Source organism: Takifugu rubripes, chromosome 11 (assembly GCF_901000725.2).
Source record: "Takifugu rubripes chromosome 11, fTakRub1.2, whole genome shotgun sequence".
Lineage (NCBI taxonomy): Eukaryota > Metazoa > Chordata > Actinopteri > Tetraodontiformes > Tetraodontidae > Takifugu > Takifugu rubripes.
In genome coordinates, this window is record NC_042295.1 from 7,787,473 (window position 1) to 7,807,024 (window position 19,552).

At 41.7% G+C, this 19,552-nt stretch overlaps 2 protein-coding genes across 6 annotated transcripts in view; both read left to right on the forward strand.

The window, feature by feature from the left end:
• The first annotated feature begins 288 nt into the window (after positions 1-288).
• ube4a (ubiquitination factor E4A (UFD2 homolog, yeast)) lies at positions 289-8,416 on the forward strand. Of its 2 annotated transcripts, XM_003968371.3 has the most exons (20): positions 289-386; positions 1,016-1,180; positions 1,310-1,483; positions 2,184-2,296; positions 2,539-2,691; positions 2,800-2,959; positions 3,049-3,251; positions 3,336-3,527; positions 3,619-3,949; positions 4,074-4,200; positions 4,376-4,683; positions 4,943-5,075; positions 5,169-5,359; positions 5,589-5,689; positions 5,816-5,929; positions 6,088-6,262; positions 6,485-6,665; positions 6,758-6,905; positions 7,040-7,197; positions 7,293-7,428. In XM_003968371.3, exons 2-20 carry the CDS (start codon positions 1,054-1,056, stop codon positions 7,426-7,428), a joined length of 3,225 nt encoding a protein of 1,074 aa, XP_003968420.1. In that variant the 5' UTR covers positions 289-386; positions 1,016-1,053. The 2 variants fall into 2 exon arrangements, with proteins under 2 accessions (XP_003968420.1, XP_029699449.1); XM_029843589.1 differs by lacking the exon at positions 289-386 and having other exon boundaries at positions 1,054-1,180; positions 7,293-8,416.
• Positions 8,417-11,511: 3,095 nt separating this feature from the next.
• The window catches only part of kmt2a (lysine (K)-specific methyltransferase 2A), a 32,825-nt gene continuing 24,784 nt past the window's right edge, over positions 11,512-19,552 (forward strand). For all 4 annotated transcript variants that reach the window (XM_029843244.1, XM_029843246.1, XM_029843245.1 and 1 more), the window contains exons 1-2: positions 11,512-11,792; positions 19,332-19,404. In XM_029843244.1, coding sequence (XP_029699104.1) covers positions 11,547-11,792; positions 19,332-19,404 — 319 coding nt within the window. In that variant the 5' untranslated portion in view covers positions 11,512-11,546. The remainder of the gene's footprint in view (positions 11,793-19,331; positions 19,405-19,552) is intronic.

The following is a 19,552-nucleotide window of genomic DNA, read 5'->3' on the forward strand; positions in this document are numbered from 1 at the left end:
TGATCAATAGTTGGTACAGGTTTTTTGCTTTGTTATGATGCTTTTCCCATTATCAAAATTGTATTCCTTTGTTATTTTTAGTAGCGTCCAATGTTATTTGATCCACATCCTACCAGGTGTCAAGTAAATCCGACATTTTCTGGTTAAATGTGCGAGAAAAACTTCACGCTTTCGTTAAACGCTCGACTCTAGTGTCTAGAACTGAAGAAGCCTTCTGGATAGAAGGCGAAACGTCTTCAAGAGAAGAAACCCAGTCCAGTTGACAGAGAAAACTACCTTGGACTCTAGTGTCGCCTTTCGATGACGTCACAAATGTCAGAAAAGAACTGTCACAGTATCCGGATAACATTTAGAATCGGTAAACACGCACCTTCCCTGTCAGAAAGGTACGACATCCCTTTTGATAGTATGTATAGATTGCCGAGATCAATGCTATGCTAAATAACTATAACAATCAATAAAATCAATGTTAAAATGTGATCGAACTGACCCTTTAGCTAACTGGTACTGGCCCATTGCGTACGTTGCTAAAATCGTATACTAGCGGCTAGTCAGCTAACTAGCTACAACCAGATAAAGCTGTTACATGTGTGACCTGATGTGTTTGAAAGTATTTAATTGTAAGTCGATGTACTATAAAATAAACATATTGAGTATACAAAACAAATGTAAAGAAAATGTAAACAAATGGACGCTGTTATGACATTTGCTCAGGTAAAGCGTCATGCTGTAGCTAAAAGTCACAAGCGCACAAGAGTGAGTTAAGACGGTGGTCAATCTCGTTCATCGCTGTTTACGTTTCTCTTTTATTGCTATACCAAATGCTATTTTGTAATAGGGACTAAATGGAAATTAAGAATGAAAGCTGTCAATTCAACAAACCATCCAAACCATATTGTATTCTGTTTGTATTTTCTCTCGTGGTTAAAGAACAAGATCCCGTTTGACATAATTCTGTCTTCATACGACTGTGATCGTGATTCCATACGTTTCTTTGCTTGCATTACTTCTGAAGGCTGGGATATTTAATGGAATAAGTTGCGCCCCAGTGAGATGACTGACCAGGGCAACAACAACCAAAACATCTCCTGCAACCCATTTGCTGCCCTTTTCAGCTCCGTGGCTGATGCCCAACAGTTTGCATCAGCTCAGAAAACGCAACAGCCGTCTGCGAAACCATGTGAGTACAGTCAAAATAGGCTGTTGCAGCCTTTTAACAACATGTTTTGTTTGTGTATATGATGATTCTGTATGCAAATTTAGTGTTTTTTACTTGTATGTTTTAATCACGGTGTATCTTGTATTGCAGTGGACTCTGGAGATAGCCAGTCAGAGTCAGAAAACTCTGTCTCAGACAGTGTTGACGACAATGACGACTCTGTGGCAGAAATCAGTCGCTCCTTCCGCTCCAGACAGGAGCTGTGTGAACAACTTAATGTCAATCACATGATTCAGCGAATCTTTCTCGTCACTCTGGACAACAGTAAGTTCAAGTGTCAAAAAAGTGCACATTGTTTGTAACTCAGGTGAGCGCTCTCTCAGCCTTCAAAAATGTCCATTTGAATCATCCACAGTATTTGTAAATGTACAGAAGCTGTAGATCTACATTAGTGTTAAGACATCATTGGTGTTAAGACAAAAATATTTTAAAAATTAACCTGCAATCCCATTTCTGATAATATAGCTGTTTTGCCTGAACAGTGTCTTTCTCTGTTGTCCCAGTATGGTGTGACCAGTTGGGTCTCACCCCTCATGACTCAAATTTAAGTTTCTCATAACCCATTCTATAAATGAGTCACCAGCCTTTAAAACGTTGGTATTGGTAACGTTGGTATCTAAGATAGCTCTGTCTGAGACAGAGCTGTCTCAGACAGAGCATTGTACCATTAACACAGCTTCAGGGTGAGTCATTGTGTACAGTAAATGCAGGATGAAAGAACCCCTCTTTTCACATATCCTTCATAAATTCTTCTGCCAAATTTAAAAATAGATCAGAGCAAATACATACAAGGCATTTATCTTATATTTTCTAGTAGAATTTTACTTGCTGCATTCCTGCACATTTATTCACAAGTCCAGGAATATTGTGTGTGTGATTATATTGGTACTACCTCCACTAATCCTACCTATTTGGGACGTGTGCTTCATAAATGATCAAGCCTTGGTTGTATTTTAACTTATAGGTGACCCAAGTCTCAGAGGAGGTAATGGGATCCCTCCTCGCTGTGTTTACTTGGAGGAAATGGCAGCAGACCTCGATGGACAGGATTGGCTGGACATGGACAACATTGAACAGGTCAGATGTCACCAGCATGTCATCATTTCCTCATTTTCTTCTTTCTGTGTAATGTTTTCTTCTTAATGTGCTGCTCATTTGACTTTGGACAATGAAGAGTTGTTTGAAATGTGATCCATGTAAAAAAAAAAAAAGGGGGGGGGGGGGGTGGAATTTTTAGTTGTGATTCCTCTGCTTGGATGTGATTGACCAGGTAGCAGATGGAACTGTCAAATGTGTGATGTTTCCCTTCTGTCCTCCAGGCTCTGTTCGCCCGTCTGCTGCTGCAAGAGCCAGGAAACTTTCTCATCTACATGACGTCATGCAGCACTGTTAACCTGTCTGCTGACCGTGATGCTGGGGAGAAGAATGCCATTCCATACCTTTTTACATGTTACCAGCGAGCCAAAGAAGAGGTGCGAGTTTTATCTTTAGGGGTGCATGTTAATGCAGTTACAGTTTCTGAAATTTAAAAACAACCCTTGTGTGTCCATAATTCAGTCTTTTGATTTTTTTCTCACCAGGTAACAAAGGTTCCAGAGAAGTTACTCTCTTTTGCTGTTCGTTGTAAGAACCTAACTGTGTCTAACACACGGACAGTCCTACTTACCCCTGAGATCTATGTCAGTCAGAATATCTATGAACAACTTCTGGACCTGCTGCTGGAGGGTTTCAACAGAGCACGTAGGTGGAGACTGCTGAAGCGCCATTTCACTGTTTTCCCTCATTTGCTTGCTTCCTTTCTTGTTTTTACAAAAATCTCTTTGTTTCAGAGCCAGAGGAGGTTGTGGAGTTTGTTGAAGAGGTCATTGCTGGCATACTGTCAGACCAGGAGGTGCGTACCTTCGAGGAGGTGATCATACCAGTGTTCGATATCTTCCAGGGGCGCATCAAAGATTTGGAGCTGTGCCAGCCTGTCCTTTACACCTACCTAGATATTCTGCTCTATTTCAGCCACAATAAAGATATTGCAAAGGTGAGAAGACAGACAAATATTTTTGTAAATTTGTAGAGAACTGTAGTGGCTACAAACATTTCAAATGCTCTAAATCATTTTCAGGTATTGGTTGAACATATTCAGCCCAAAGATCCAGCTAATGGGTTGCAATACCAGAAAAGCATACTGGGAAGTGTACTGAGTATCTCTTGTTTATTGAAAACCCCTGGTGTGGTGGAAGGACACGGTTACTTCTTGAACCCTTCGCGTTCCAGTGCTCAAGAGACAAAGGTTCAGGAGGCCAACATTCACCATGTAAGTTGATTTGCTTGAATGTAATGTTGTTTTAACATATTAGCAAACTACTAGAGTCTCACAATGAGAGATTTTCATGTCTTTGTTGCAGTTTATAGGTCAGTTTCAGGAAAAGCTCCATCAGATCTTTAAGAACCTGCTCCAGCGATCTGCAGAGTCGCGCCACGCACTGCTCTCCTGGTTGGGCAACTGTTTACAAGCTAATGCTGGTCGTGCCAAGATATGGACCAATCAGATGCCGGAAATCTTCCAGCTGTATGCATCAGATGCATTCTTCTTAAACTTGGGTGCTGTGCTTGTGAAGCTCTGTCAGCCTTTTTGCAAGCCATGCTCAGCCAAACTGCTCACATTCAACCCCACGTACTGTGCCCTCAAAGAGCTGAGTGAAGAAGAGAGACGCAATCGCAACGTGCACGCAAAAGGTTATGCCTCTAGCCCCATGTGGAGTGCTTAAGCTGAATAACAAGTCAATGTTAATGCATTCAAACACGTTTTTTTTAAAGCTCTCGCATCCAAATATTTGACATTTGAAATGTTTCATACTAGGCCTTGAGAAGGAGACCTGTCTAATTCCCCTGCCCCCGCAGCAGCTGGTAGAGTCTGCTCAGTCTTACACCCTGCTGACTGAAAACCTCATCTTCACACAACTTGCCCAACATCTTGGCTTCTCCAGGTACATATACCTTCAAATAAAAACCAGCCAACCTTCCAAAAAATGCTTAGTGGTATATCTGTTCCACAGATGTTCTGTATGTTCCTTGTGTTGGTGCCATATGTCAGCCATTAACCCATGTTGTCTTGTTCTGTTTGTGTCCGCCCCTGTACGCATGCATAATGTGCTTGTGTAGACTTCATGAGCAGATGGTGAAGATGAATCAGTCTCTCCACCGGCTCCAGGTGACGTGGCAGGAGGCCCAGCGAACGGGCAACCCAATGTCAGAGCAGCTCCTTGAGCAGTTTGAGCGTCTAATGATCATATATCTGTCAACCAAAGCTGCCACCACCCAGCCTGCCATGCTGCAAAGTTGCCTTACCCTCCAGGCTTCCACTGCTGCTCTGCTGGTTCAGCTTGGCATCGGGAACCAGGGCCCTGAACACGTAGCACTCAGTTTCCCTTTGCCTTTCCTACAGAATACTATGCTGTGCTACATACCAGGTAGGTTCACGGCACAGGTTTTGTAATTGGAAGAAAAAACAGAACTTAAAAAAGTATAAATAATTTCCGTTCATAGTCAACAAGTCTTTTGTCTTTTCCTGTCAATCTGTTGAAAGATCTAAAATCTTTGCATTGTTCATATTGCATTTAACCATCTTATAACTTCAGTATACATATTGGACAGGAGTTACTCATTCACAGTAAAAGTTCTCATTTTCCCATCTATATTCATCGCTGTTTTGTGGCTTCTGTTCGTCAGAGTTTTTTGTGGAGAACCTTGGGGACTTTTTCATCTTCCTGCGCCGATTTGCTGATGATATTTTGGAGACTTCTGCCGAATGTCTGGAAAACATTTTGAACTTCATCACTGTCTTCATGGGGAACCAGGAGAGGTACAAACCATAATCATTAGAATGAGCTGTGCAGGGTAGGTTTGACTCCTTTGTTCACTGACGATCTCTGGTCGGTTCCTGCTTGCTCAACAGAATGAAGAACCCCCATTTAAGAGCAAAGCTAGCAGAGGTCTTGGAGGCAGTGATGCCTCACATGGAGCCAATGGCTCCAGGTGCTGTTCAGCCAATCGTGTTCCAGCGAGAGAGAGTTTTCTGCTCTTACAGACATGCAGCTCACCTAGCCGAAGCCCTCATTACTGTTTTTGTAGACATTGAATTCACAGGTAAAACAAATATATTCCAGATTTATCATCTTTGAATATTTAACAGTATTTTGTATTCACAATTAGGCCTGTTAGAGCTTTACTGTTGACATTTCATGTAACCTCCACTCTACTACTCTTAAGACTTGAGTTTTGAAAGTTTGAGTAGACTTGTTTGTTCTGCAGGCCAAGATTAGGATACATGAATCCTAATTAAAGTAGAGTTTGAGATTTTCCCTTTATGTTTCAGGTGATCCTCATCAGTTTGAACAAAAGTTCAACTACAGAAGACCAATGTATCCTATCCTCAAGTACATGTGGAGCAAGGAAAACTATAGAGAAAGTATTAAGGTAACAAACAAGTGCTTTTGCTGTCAAGCAAGAAGGCTTGCAAAAAGATATAACATTCCATGTGTATTTCTTGTATTTACTCCATCTAAAACTGCTTCTGACTCCTTCAACAATGTCTTGTTTCAGCATTTGGCATACTATGCATCAGAGAACCTGGAGGCCATGAATCCCCCTCTGTTCCTCAGGTTCCTCAACTTACTGATGAATGATGCCATCTTTCTATTGGATGAGGCTATACAGGTAAAACATTCAAGTTTGCAAACTGCACCAATAAACATTCACATTTATATCTATTACTAAAGGGTTAACACAATGTAAAGTCCTGACAGCTTCACATCACAGTTAACTAGAATCAAGATTGGAAGACTGATGTTTTTCATTATTTTTTTGTCTTGTAGTACCTGAGTAAAATCAAAATTCTACAGCTTGAGCGAGATCGAGGGGAGTGGGAAAGCCTAGCCCCCGACGTCCGACGAGAGAAGGAGTCGAGCCTGCACATGTTTGGACAGCTGGGGCGCTTCCACAACATCATGTCGAACGAGACTATTGGCACTCTAGCTTTCCTCACCTCTGGTCAGACACAGATATTTAACTCTTAGGCTGTTTTTCTTAACATACAGAGATAGTTTTATAATGGAAATAAGAGACATGTTTGTTTACATAAGGAGCAGAGAAGTGTTGTCTATTTACAAGTTGTCACAGGTGACACCTGTGTTAAGATGAGACAACAGCCTGTTAGCATCAATTCACATAAAACCTTTATCTGTAATCAGATTTTTTTTTTCTTTATTCCAGAAATCAAGGGGATCTTTGTGCACCCTTTCTTGGCTGAAAGGATCATCTCTATGCTAAATTACTTCCTGCAGCATCTTGTAGGTCCCAAGATGGGGGCACTCAAAGTGAAAGATTTCAGTGAGTTTGACTTCAAGCCTCAACAGCTCGTATCTGACATCTGTACCATCTATCTGAATCTGGGGTACGTCATGACGCTCCTCTTGTTCTAGACATTCATTATAGATTGTTCTTTAGGGTAACTATTGCTGTTGGGTTTTTTTGTGTCTTGCACAGTGATGAAGAGAATTTCTGTGCTACAGTCCCAAAGGATGGCCGATCGTACTCTCCTACCCTGTTTTCCCAGACAGTTAGAGTACTAAAGAAGATCAACAAGCCTGGGGACATGATTGTGGCTTTTGGATTTTTGGCTGACAAAATAAAGGTATCATTGTTTGCCAAGGACAAAAAATAAATATAAATGTTCATTTCAAATGAGTCAGTTCTAAGAGTCGGTGTTTACCGCGTATTGAATAAGAGTATACTCAGAAAATCTTTGCTGTGATACTTCTATTTTAGTCCCACGCTGACAGACAGCAGCAGGAAGAGGAGACTTATTCAGATGCCCCAGATGAGTTCTTGGATCCAATCATGTCCACGCTGATGCTCGACCCTGTTCTTCTACCTTCCTCCAATGTCACAGTTGACCGCTCAACTATAGCCAGACACCTCCTCAGGTTAGTTACTTCCAACAAAGCACAGAAAACTGGCTGCAGATGATATCCAGTAGGCAACATCAATACTCATTTGAATTGCATTATCCTTCTTGCAGTGACCAGACAGACCCCTTCAACCGCAGCCCCCTGACCATGGATCAGATCAGACCCAATGAGGAGCTCAAACAGCAGATCTTACAGTGGCTGGATGAGCATAAGCAGCAGAGACTGCAGCTGGGACCCAGCGGATAGCACTGAGCTCCGGAACAGACAATGACTGCACACTTTTGTTTTTTTTTACTCACAACTCACGTGTTGTGAGCTCCTTGCTTTTTTGGTAATGCAGACGTGTTTACCTCAGAAGTTGGGTCTGAATAACGCAGCGCTGGTCTACTCATGATGCATTCACACTCAGCGGATTCTCTCTGTGACAAGACAAACTTTACAGTGCTCCATTACTACAACAATAGATTAATTACACCCCTATTTTTTCTGGGTATTGTGAAATAAATATTCTTAATCAGAACTTTGGCCAGAAGTACTAATTTAGTAGGACGTTTTCAGAATGCAATATTGTATCTGAACTTCAGACTGACCAGGTAGCCAGAACCAGAATTTTTACTCCAAAGTATTTTGGGTGGGGTTATACATCAGATAAGGATTGAGGGCTTTGTAGATGATGGGCAGTATGATGACATCCACTGCTTTTTGAGGGATCTTTATCAGCCTAAAGCTAAATCATTCTTAGTCCAATCTCATTTCTTTAAATGAAATTGGAAGAAGAATATTCTTATATAAGTGGAAAGATTTGTTTACAGTCATTATCATATATCACCTTCAGTAGAAAATCATACTGTGAAATTCTGTGAACCGTCTTTATTATGCAATTAAATATTAATTCAGCACCAAATTGAAAAGCCCTTTTGCAAGCAGTTTGTTATGTAGAAGTATAATTAATGGTCCTAAAATGCCAGAGTGGATATTAAAATAGTTCATTTCAACATTGGATCTGTAGAAAACAAGGTGGTTCTGTTTTTTTACTAATGACTGAATATGTGTGACATCATAATCACACCATGTTTGTGACAGAAACATACGTGACGCTCATCACAATCAGATGATTTGACCTTCTCTTTCCAAATAAGACATCATCAGACACAGCCAGATCCCTTTAAATCTTTCTGCCAAACTCAGACTGAATAAATCCCAGCTGGATAATAAAGAAGCCACTTGTCTAAAATGTTGTTGACTGAGTGAACACTTCTCAGGTGGATGTCATGAATGCATCATCTATTTTTCAAATCAATAATAATCAATTTCAAGGTGGGGGTCTCTGCCTCCATTTCAGCCATATTTGTTGACATTCAACAAAAACACATCATGTAGGATATTTATGACAGCCGGTGTTGTATTTTGAGATGCCTGAACTAATAAGTAATAATTAGTTGTTTCCTATAGTTTGTATCTTAAAATTAGACTATCCTTCATTTATTTTATTGAATTGAGTTTGTTGAGATGTGGTTGTAAATAATGACATTAGAAAAATATTATTGGCACACCTCCATATCATGGCACTCAGTTGCAATAACTGGTTAAATTACAGTTCAGTGCATATTTTTACTGAGTGGTTACAAAAAAACAACTGCTATTTATTAATATTTTATTAAATTAAATACATCTTGGACACAACCTCAATATGAGATGTTCTTTCAAGTCTGATTTCAAAAGTTTTAGGATGCCATAAAACACCAAATATACACTAAATGTATGACGTGCACATTTAGACCCTCCACAGTTTGTTATGCAGCCCTGTCCTGAAATAGAAAATGATTTAGATATTCTATGATAAATCAACAATCAACATCTAAGACTAATGAAAAAAAAAAACTTTAAAAAATATTTTGTTCTGGCATACGTTGACCTTTTGCTATAACATTTTCCACTGTCAAGATTAGTGATTGATGAGAGTTCACCTGTGGTAAATTCAGATTTTGCACATGATTTGAACACCCACTCGTCAATGGAAGCTTATGCAAATGACTTACCACCTTTACAAAAGCATCCCCAAAGGGAAGCTCGATGGTGGCAGCGCCATACTGAGGGGGTGTTTTTCAGCAGCTGGGACAGGGAGACTGGTCAGTGTTGAGGGAAAACTGAATAAAGACCTCAGACTTACTGTAGGTTCACCCACCCCCCAATAAGCGAGGAAAATAACAATAACAATTGTGCATTAATCAGATATCTTATACAACATTTGAAAGAGTGTGTATATGATCTGATACATTGTTTGTTTGGCTGCTTTTTATCACGCTCAGGCCGAATCACAAACTATATGTGAATATACTGATTGTTGATTCAGTGCGTGATTTCGGTCAGCATAATATAAAGATAATTGAATTATTATTCTAGCCTGCAAATACATTATCTAGCCTATATTGCAAATGCAGTGCAGTGTGTCCAGAGAGCTGTTTTGGAAGAGCTTGATCCTGAAACATGTTGATCTATCTGCATATGCAGTTCATTTAATTCACTCCCTGTGATTATTTCCTCTTTTTAGGATGAAAAATACTGAGATAAATAATCTGTACTTACCATCTTTATGCTGAACACCATATACAGTGGAGAGCTGACTGGAAATTCCACATTTTCAGCAGGAAGATTAAAATGTTTTAAGTTCATGCTTTAATGACAGTAATGACAGTATGACTAATGCATGAAGAGTAAACAACATTTAACAGTCTCATTATGTTAGATATGTTAGTATTGTAGAAGATCACAATATCAAGAGTAATGATGTTGAACACATTTATAATGTGGGTCAACATTAAATATTCATAAAATCAATTTTAAGGAAGGTTCTATCAATTAGCAGAGCTAATATCATGTCTGTTAATCACTATCAGTAACAGGAGACAGCTCTTTTCTAAATTGGCCCTTCATTATTTTTTGCAGGCTTTGCAGCAATTTTTTTTTTCTGGTTCGTAACACATGAGCAACTCTATGTGAAAGCACAGTCACATCCGCTCATGAATAAGAAATCTGCTGAATTTGTAAAAAAAAAAAAAAAAAAAACCCAAAAAAACCCACTTCACTCTGTTGATAGAAATCTCTTTACGTTTGACACAAAACTTCTGTTTGGATGAATCCGATCTGTTAAATTTCCGTTAACCTGTAACCTCTGTCGTGTCTAATTTGTCTTTAAGAATATGAACCTGTCTGGTTTCTTGGATTAGGTAAATGATGCACACGCAGGCTCCTCCAATGCTCCCGTTTTTGTGGCCCCCTAGAGTCAACATTAACCCATGTTGGTTTCCAAGATCAAGATTTTTTTTTTTTAACAATTCAATAAAAAGAGGTTTGGATAAAACTTCAGATTTCACTTCACAAGTTGTTTTTTGTACTTCATATTATATATTTTTGATGAATCCATTTATTTGTCATTAAAATAAAGCCCCAAATATTTTTGAAATCTGATAAAAAAAATGTTTGTTTTAAAAAAAAAAAAAGGGTTTAGGCAAAATGTGATCCTCTGGAACGACTAAACAGTCATTTTTTAACATACAGTGATGGGGAAAATAAAATAAAAATTCTGGCATATTCTAGAAGTTTTAGTTGTTTTGGTTGATTTGGCCATGAAAATAAAGATTCTGGTGACTATTGCCGGAACTATCTGTGACAGCAGGAATCTGTAGGACCACTTAAACCGATGGACTGACCCCCCTCACAGAGACTCGACCCCATCCAGCCAATTTGGGGCGAGTTGGAAAATGTGGACAGATCTGTTGTGTCCATTCAAAGGACAATTTTTGCAGAAGACACGAGAGAACATCAGCGTTGAAGTTCCCACGAAATATAACTACTAACACATGTTGCTGCAATCACTGCAACAGACGGACATACAAGTTAAAAGTAGACAAAAACAGAAAGAATGACTTCATCTGATATTTGTAGTGTTGAGGAGAATTTATATGCAGACTAATATTTTAAGAGTAGAGCGCAAAGTAATGCGACTAATCTTTGCCTTTTATATATGTTCACGTTTACCTCTAACCCAGCGTGTTTAAGGGTAAAATTGCGCTTATTTGGTGTGAAAGTAACGGTCTTGAAATTCAAGCGCGATGCTCATTTCCCGGGCAAAGCCGCTGAAGCTGATTCGGATTCAGGCAGTCCTGCAGAGTCTGGATAGGCCCGCTGACAAGATGCATTGTCGGGGTTTCTTCGGTCCCGCCCCGCAACATGCATACCGACATGTCGGCCAGTGAGAGCCAAGCTCGGCGCTAGGGGTTGTTTATGTGGAGTGCTGGGTTGGGGTTCCGCCCACCGAGGTATCTCTGATCGCAGGGCAGTCACAGGCAGGCAGAGAGTGTAAAATGGCGCACAGCTGTCGGTGGCGGTTCCCTGCTCGGCCCGGAGGGAGCAGCAACTCCGGCACCGGGAGGAGAGCGGGCCGAATCAGGGTTACTGCGTCTCTGCGGAGCGTCCCGGGAGCCCACCCGAACGCAGCCGGGCTCGGACCGGGCTTTGATGCTGCACTACAAGTCTCCTCGGTTATCGAGAGCAACCTGCAGAAATTTCGGGATGTTTTGGGGGAATCGAGTGACTCGAGCAGCGCGGAGGTAAGCACAGGACGGGACAAGAGCAGACAGATGGTTCCCCGGGACCGTCCGTGACAGCTGCGGAGCACGGCTTCGCTCGGAGAGCCTTTAGATCCGAGGAGCTTACGGGTCCTCGGATCAGACGATTATCAGTCCCTCTTTGCAGCGAGCAGTGTGGAGCGAGCAAACTTGTCATTTTTAGGATGCTTGGAGATCTGACTTGGTTGTGTGGCCTTAAACCTCCATAGTAAGGTGTTATCAGCCTATCCGACTCAAAATGGAAACAACGCAAAGGCAACAGCGGTCATTTATAGTCCGAACAACACCGCTGGGAAGAAAGTTTACTTCATCTCAGTAGTGTGCGAGGATAGGCTAACTTAGATCCGCACAGTTTGCATGAAGTGGTGCTAACGTTTGTTGCTAGTCCTGCCAAAACACGAGAAATCCCAGCCTTAATTTATCAGTTACAACACATTAATTACTACACATATGCTCGCACCTTTAGTGCTATACCCGCACTGCGTAGCCATGCAAATACAAAAGCTTCACTAGTTAGCTACTTTGACATTAGCTTAATGTGAAGCCTTTAAGGTTGGGCATGATGCCTTCACGCTCCTTTGGCTTTATAAACACTACATAAATCACCCTCCTGTATTTGATGTATTGCTCTTTGGAACAGAGTAAAATAGCATTCGAAATCACTTAAAAGAGCTTTGCTTCGATGAGTTATGGCTTGGGTTCTTTTCGGTAGCGTGTGATGTGTTTGAAAACAACACATGTCAACTTGAAGGAGGTGAGAGTAACGTTGTGGTCCTTGATAAGCCAGCGTTGGTTTGCGTGTGTGTGTCTGCTGTGTCACGGACAACAGCTCGCTTATTATTTACTTTACTTTTCCCCATAATAATATTTGTTAGCTAATTAGCTTAGTATTTCCAGCCGGGGCTCAAGGACTGGACACTGGCAGTAAGGTGTCAACCTTCCAGGCAGGCTTGGCTAACGTAGCTGATTGGTTAGCTCAAAGGCTAACTGTCTGCATCTCAGTGCTACAATTACACAATTATTTCCCTGGCGTAAACCATTCAAAAGTGCAGGTTTGTCCCGTTGCTTTCTGCTTTTTCCTTCGGCTGGCATTAAATTACGCAGAGCCCTAAAACATCGCCGCTATATTTGGCATAACTCATACACAAAACTAAATCAGTTCCATGGCTCTTTAGTGTCAGGCTAGGGCTGCTACAATGCTACGCACTACGCCACGCTAGCTATCGGGCTATTGCTGATGCATAGGAAAATGGGAGGTGGACATGTTTTCCCCTTCTCTACATAGCCACTACATAGCTATTACCAAATAATGTCATGCCCACACTGCGTGGAGAGGTCGCCCGATGCACGGCCACGCACGTAAACGGTCCCTGGTCGTTTTTACGCGTTAATCGCTGGCTGTTGATCCGAATTGGTGTGTGAATTCGCCCAGCTTTACCAGGGAAATGCCTGTGACAGTGCGCATGCAGGCTTGGTTACAATAACAACGAGCCCCTTCCAGACGGACCGTGTGATGTGGGGGTGTGTTCGCCTTAGCGAACTACCATCTTCCTTCTCCATGATGAACAGCGTGCGCTCATTGCAGTGGGAGTGCGCTGCTGTGTGGGGATGTTTACCACAAGAACCAGTGCTCCCAGTCTGAAGGGAGGGCGGCCCGGTCGTATTTGCATGCATACTGGTTCGGGATTTAAATTCTGAAATGAAAGTAAGCTTGTGAAGCTGACGTAGATGCGTTATGTTTGGAAGAATCATTCAAATCTTTAAGGCAGCATAAATCACGTGATCTGCACAGTGTCCTTTACATACATTTATGCTTTATATTATAGATTTGTAACTTAATTTAAACAGCCCCCCCCCCAGCAGAAGATGGCATTTGAAGTTATGCTCCCCCCTCCTGAATGAATGGCCATTTACTGTCACCGTATTTGAGCCTGCAGAGACAGATGAAGCGTTAAATCTGCACGAAACCTGAAGCCCGTGGATGTTGCGAACACAGCATGGTGACTTCATTGAGAGGCAGTTCTGTGGCTGTCTGGCCAGATCGGGACAGGATTGTTCAGGCTCGCCACAGCCTGCAGGGCGACCCCTAAACAGAGCAGCAGCCGGACACCTCCGACACCCCCCGCCGCCACCACCACCACCCTCCTTTCTCCATCCAGGCAGAAAGACCCAAATCCACTTCAGACAACCCCCCCCCCCCCCACACACACACACACACGCAGCCCCATCTGAGAGGCATAGCAACTTTTCTTCTGACAGCTGCCACTTTGGAATGGATTACTAAGCCTATTGGTGTGGCTGAAAGGGTGCTTGTTGGCCGTTGCTGTCTAAATGATGCCATTTGTTAACATCTGTGTGGTTTTTAAATGTTTTATTTTTCTGTATCTGAGCAGCTTGCAATGGCTCGTTATGGTGCTAAGTGCATCTTTTGTTGATTTGTTCATTTATATTTGATGTGCAACACCAAGTATCATCACAGCTTCATCCCTCCATTTTCACTTAATTCTATCATTTCCTTTTTAGTGTTCAGGCTAGAACGGTAGCATCTTTTCCTCTCCTACGTACTGACCAAATTGTATAAGTTGATCCACAAACAAAGTGCGGGTGAATGCATGTATCAGCCCAGACATCTCTGCCTGGCCGATTTGAGAAAAAAACCCAAAACTGGTGTGTTTGAGCCTCAGTCCAGCAGGTGTTTGGCCTATTTAAATGAAAGATCCCCCCTCCCAAACACACACCCACCCACCCGCGTACCATCCCCAAGACAGCATGTGGATTGGAGCAGGAAGCTTTGTGTCTGCCTTTATTCTGTCTCCTCACAAAGTGCGAGCGGCTGAAAGAGCACATGCAGGGATATCAAAGGGTGCAGGGCGACACCCCCCCCCCACTCCCCAATGGGACAACGCTGGGAGGAGAATTAGTCACAGACCCTCCCATCCATGGCTTTATTCTGCCACAGCAGAATGCTTTAGGAGTTGCTTGACTGGGAGCAAGGCAGCACATGTGTTGTCTTCCTTAATGTGTGTGTGTGTGTGTGTGTGTGTGAGTGTGTGTGTGAAGTTTTTGTTAATCAGTGAGGACCTTCACTAACCCTGTGCAGCCCAAAAGGCTATTGGAGACCAGTCTTAATGAGACAAATATATTTATTTAGGTTATTTATGGTCAACATATGGGGTTTTTGACCCATATTGCATATTTTCACTTACTAAGTAAATTCGGATTTTACTACGTAAATTCAGGTCAGGTTTTCTAAAATGATGACACAAATCAAATTGCAATTCTTAAACCCTGGAGATGCACTGTTGCACTTTTGCAGTGGGGTAGCCGGCATAGTGGTACATTACTGGAAGGGTGGCAGTCCATTGACTGGTTGACAGAATAACTCGGTGTGGAACTAACAAGTTAGCACCCAATTCGAAGGTGCTATTTTATCTAGCCTCCAGTTCACTGCTTTTATTTATTTTCTGTGTTGGGTTTGCAATCTGATCTCTGCGGTCTCCTCATCTGCTCTTCTCTTTTGTGGAATTACCCGATAATTTGTCAACCTTTTAGTTAATTATGTAGAAGGAGACTGACACAAAGCCCGAACATTGTTCCAGTCACTCTTTGTCCACTGACAGTCTTTGTTTCCTGAGGTGTGATGTGTAGGAGGAGAAAGTATCTGATATGTTTGTTGTTATTTCGTGCTCCACCAGACAAATGTTGGTACACTTGGCGGGGTAGATGTCTACCTTTCGCCGGGGGAGGGGGCTGTGCCTCATGTGTGCCCTTAAAAACATGATGCTCTAATTGGTGACTCAGAATTAAACCTTTTCACCCAAATGTCCTGCACTGTGAGTCACATTTTCCAACCACAATACTTCCTAGTATGTGCTCCTCCACGTGCCGCTTGAGGAGATGTGTCATCAGGAGCCCTCTGACCTCATCAATTGATATTACAGGAAGGGATGAGGCATCGCGGCTGTACACTATATTCCAGAGCTTCCTGGAATATGTCAAGAAAAATAGTTTCCTTACAAGAAGGCAGCAGAAATGTGTTGGAGCACTGGCCTGAAATCAACACTGTTTACTATTTGTTTGTGAATCTCAGTGGTGTTTTTCCTTATTTACTCTTCATTAGATGCAGTGTATAAGTCGTTTTGGCGTCTTCATTTCAAATGTCATCATCGATTTTTATAACTGTCCTGATCATTTGAGCCAGACGTGCATGATTTTTTTTCAATCCTCAGTGATCCTGGCTAAAAGTTGCACCAGGGTTAGCGGATATATAGAGTTATAGTTAACGAAACATCTTTATCATTATTAGCTCCAGTTTGTACCACAGGTCAGTTTATACCGCAGGTCCAGCTTTTCTTTACTTATCCTAATTCACTTGTAAATGAGGATAATTGATTTTGGAACTGGATGACTGATCACATCATTGACTTGGTCGTTAGTGTTATTACCTGGATGGCATCATCAGTTTGACCGGTTTGTGCATCTGTCAGCAGCTAATCTGACCCTGTTATTACACTCATCATCTCTCAAACTTGTGTTATTATTATTGACAGCTGACTTCAGAATCAGTCAGTAGGGGCTGCAAATCATTAACAACTGACTGCTCATGCTGGCTGGTGTTTAAGGTTGTTTTTATCCATTGAAATAGTTATTTTGCTTGCTGATTTAAGGACACTGGGTGATCAGACATCATTCCTCATCATGACTGAGACTCTGAAATCAAGTCAAATCAGGCAGGGAAAACTTTTCAGTTTGGGGATTTTTTTGCATGAGGTCTTGGTGCAAAAAGTTTTGTCAAAATGATACAGAAACAAATACATCTAACCAAATTTACATCCGTTGTAACCTCGGGGCAGTCCCTGCAGAGAACAAAAAGGGCACTTTCACACTTCCACTTATTTGATTGGTTTTCCCATCAGGTTTTTTTATTTGGTGTTTTCACACCTCCTGTTCGGTTATTCTACCCTCTTACAGTTCGTGTAATGCAGCAGTTTCTCTGGTGATTCTGAGGTGGGTATTTTTTGAAAGGCGGAACTGTGAGGCTAAGCTAACTGATGGGAAATGCATTTAATTGACACTTTTGTGAGTGCCTCGTCAAGACTCACAAGCCAAGTCACACCCAAGTGACTCAAGTGAGAAGCTTCTATACTCAAGTAGTTCTAATATGTGGAGTTACTTTATAAAGAAATCATTTAGCATTAAATATTACCTGATTAGAAGCATGTTTTGTGTAACTGAGAATAATAAAGTTACTAATATCCTTAGAAAGGGGAGCATCGTATCATAGGATTCACATGAACCTGAAGAAATATACAAAGAATTTCTTGAGGAATTTGATTCAAAAATCTTCAAGCCCACTCCTCGACTAAACAGAAGAAAAGTGTGAAGGCACCTTAGGGCTTATCCCAGTATGGTAGCACATAAAGCTTGTACTTGTTTACTCGAGGAAGCAAGCGCCTGGAGACAGGTTGGGGTGCGTGGCTGAACAGGCATAAAAGGGGCAAAGTGAGTGCCTTGTTGTGTGTGGGAGGCATGTTGTCTAGATTGCGATTTAGCCACTGTGTTGACACCCCCAAACCTCCTTTTATCTTAAGTATTCCCGAGAGACATCTGTGCTCCCTCTGTTGTTCATAGTCATGTGGTCGAGACGCTGCTTCCCCAACGCTTTTTTCCTCTTCTCTTCACCCTCCTCCTTCCTGTACTCTTGTTTTCCCGCTTGCGTTGCCCTCCCCCACAGATTCAACCATGTTCCTGTATACATCCTTCTACACCTGCATTTCTGCCCCCTCAATCATGTCGTTGATGCACAATAAGGAGTGCGCATGCATGAGCGTGCATGCGTGCCCTTGAACCGATGCAGCTAGCGCTACACACTTGCCTGTAGAAAGATCGCGTGATGTCATCGACTGCTACTCATACTCCAACAGCGAGTCAGCGCAGCGCGTTGGTACACCGCCCCCCCCTAGCTCTGTGACAGCACCAATCAAGAGCAGCAGCTTACTCAGACAGCAGAGGATGCTGGCATCACCATGAGGAGAGAGAGCCTGGATGTGAAGACAGAAATATGAGGAAAAGGAGGCTAATATCTGCCCGATGAACGGCAGCACTTTCTGATGGTGTTTGTTTTCACACAGAAGCAAATGATCTTTTTACTTAAAAAAAGAAAGGTTCCAAAGAATTTAAAATCACAGCTTATGTAACTGATGCTGGTGAAAATCAGTGTGTATCTGGTCTTGTACGAACACTTATGTGAAGGAGTGCACTCAGATAGCAGCTGCAATACAAACTGGGCCAACAAGACCTCAACTGCATCACCACATGTGTCTATAAATAAATATGTTGAAATGACATACTCACCTCCAGACTGATTGGAGGATTCTGAGGATGCTTGTCACTGGGATCGTGAGTTAATGCCTGTGGTTTTCACTAATAACTTGATAAATACAATTATGTCAACAAATGCTGGCAATCTCTGCACATTTTACTCCATATGAATATATTAAACAGCCTTTCTGTGTCACTTAGGGGAAGCTGTGGTTGTTATCCTGTTATGGTACTGTTTAATAAAAGGGCAGCATCTTTTGCCTCTCCCTCCCTCGGTAATCTGCTGCTGCTCCTCTTAATAAATCCCTCAGTTGTTTTACACCACCATATGGAGCTCATTATGAAAATGCTGAAAATCATGTCTATGGCTGAGGGCATTGCACGAAAAGTGGTTTATATATCAAGAGCTGATACATAATTGACTGTATATCATGTGGGAGTAAAATCAACATAACTTATCTAAGTTTTTAGTTGAACAGGTGCTGTTGCAGTGATGTCACGATATACAGACTGAACTAATTATATTTTTAGATACCAAATGAGGAGGACCTGCTCTGCTGTTTCTATTAAAACATCTAACATTCAAACATTTATTTCGAGATAAAATAGCTAAAAAAGGCTTGTTTTCCTCACTAATTATATTCCACGGAGGAAATGAAATCAGAATTTTGTAGACAAATGTGTTATAATACAGCTAAAATTGCAGCTGTGTTAAAGTAAATGGCAAAATATACAAGTTATAGTTAGGTTTCATTGTTGCCTTTCTAGTATTAGTAATAATAACCCTCAAACCACAATTTCCCAATGTGTCCAGCTAGTATAGGCAGCATTAGCCGGATTGGGTTGCATTAGTGGTTATAGAGCATAGGCCAATTCTTGTATGACCAACCACCTTTAGATTTACTGTCTTTGAGGGAACTGGAAGGAAGCCTGTTAATCATTGAGTTACCAGTTTGCACCTCCCAACTGCCTGTTGTGGTTTAAGCTGTTCCCAACAGAGCTGCAACCATCCCACCCACAATGAAACATCAGAATGCTAGATTAGGCCGTCGAGTGAAAGTGAGATTGATGACATCATTATAACTCTCCAAGCACGGTCTTCTTATGAGTGTTATCTTCAGAATGAGTGTTCCACATTTTTCACATCACATTTTGCTGTTCAGTTTTTAATCATTTCCCCCCCCCCCCCTCCATTTATAGGAAGAAGCATTTGGTGGCTTTCGGACAGTTGCTGAGCAAAAAAGAATACAGAGCCCTTCAACCACATGTTCAGGTAAATTCATTTTCCCCGCAGAGCTTCAAAGAGCCTAGCAACACCTTAAACTATTGTGGACAAGAAGCTTATTCCTTCATACTGAAAAATCTGTTGTACTGTATCGAAGACATTTCTTAATTTAAAGCTAGAATTTGCAGTACTGTAT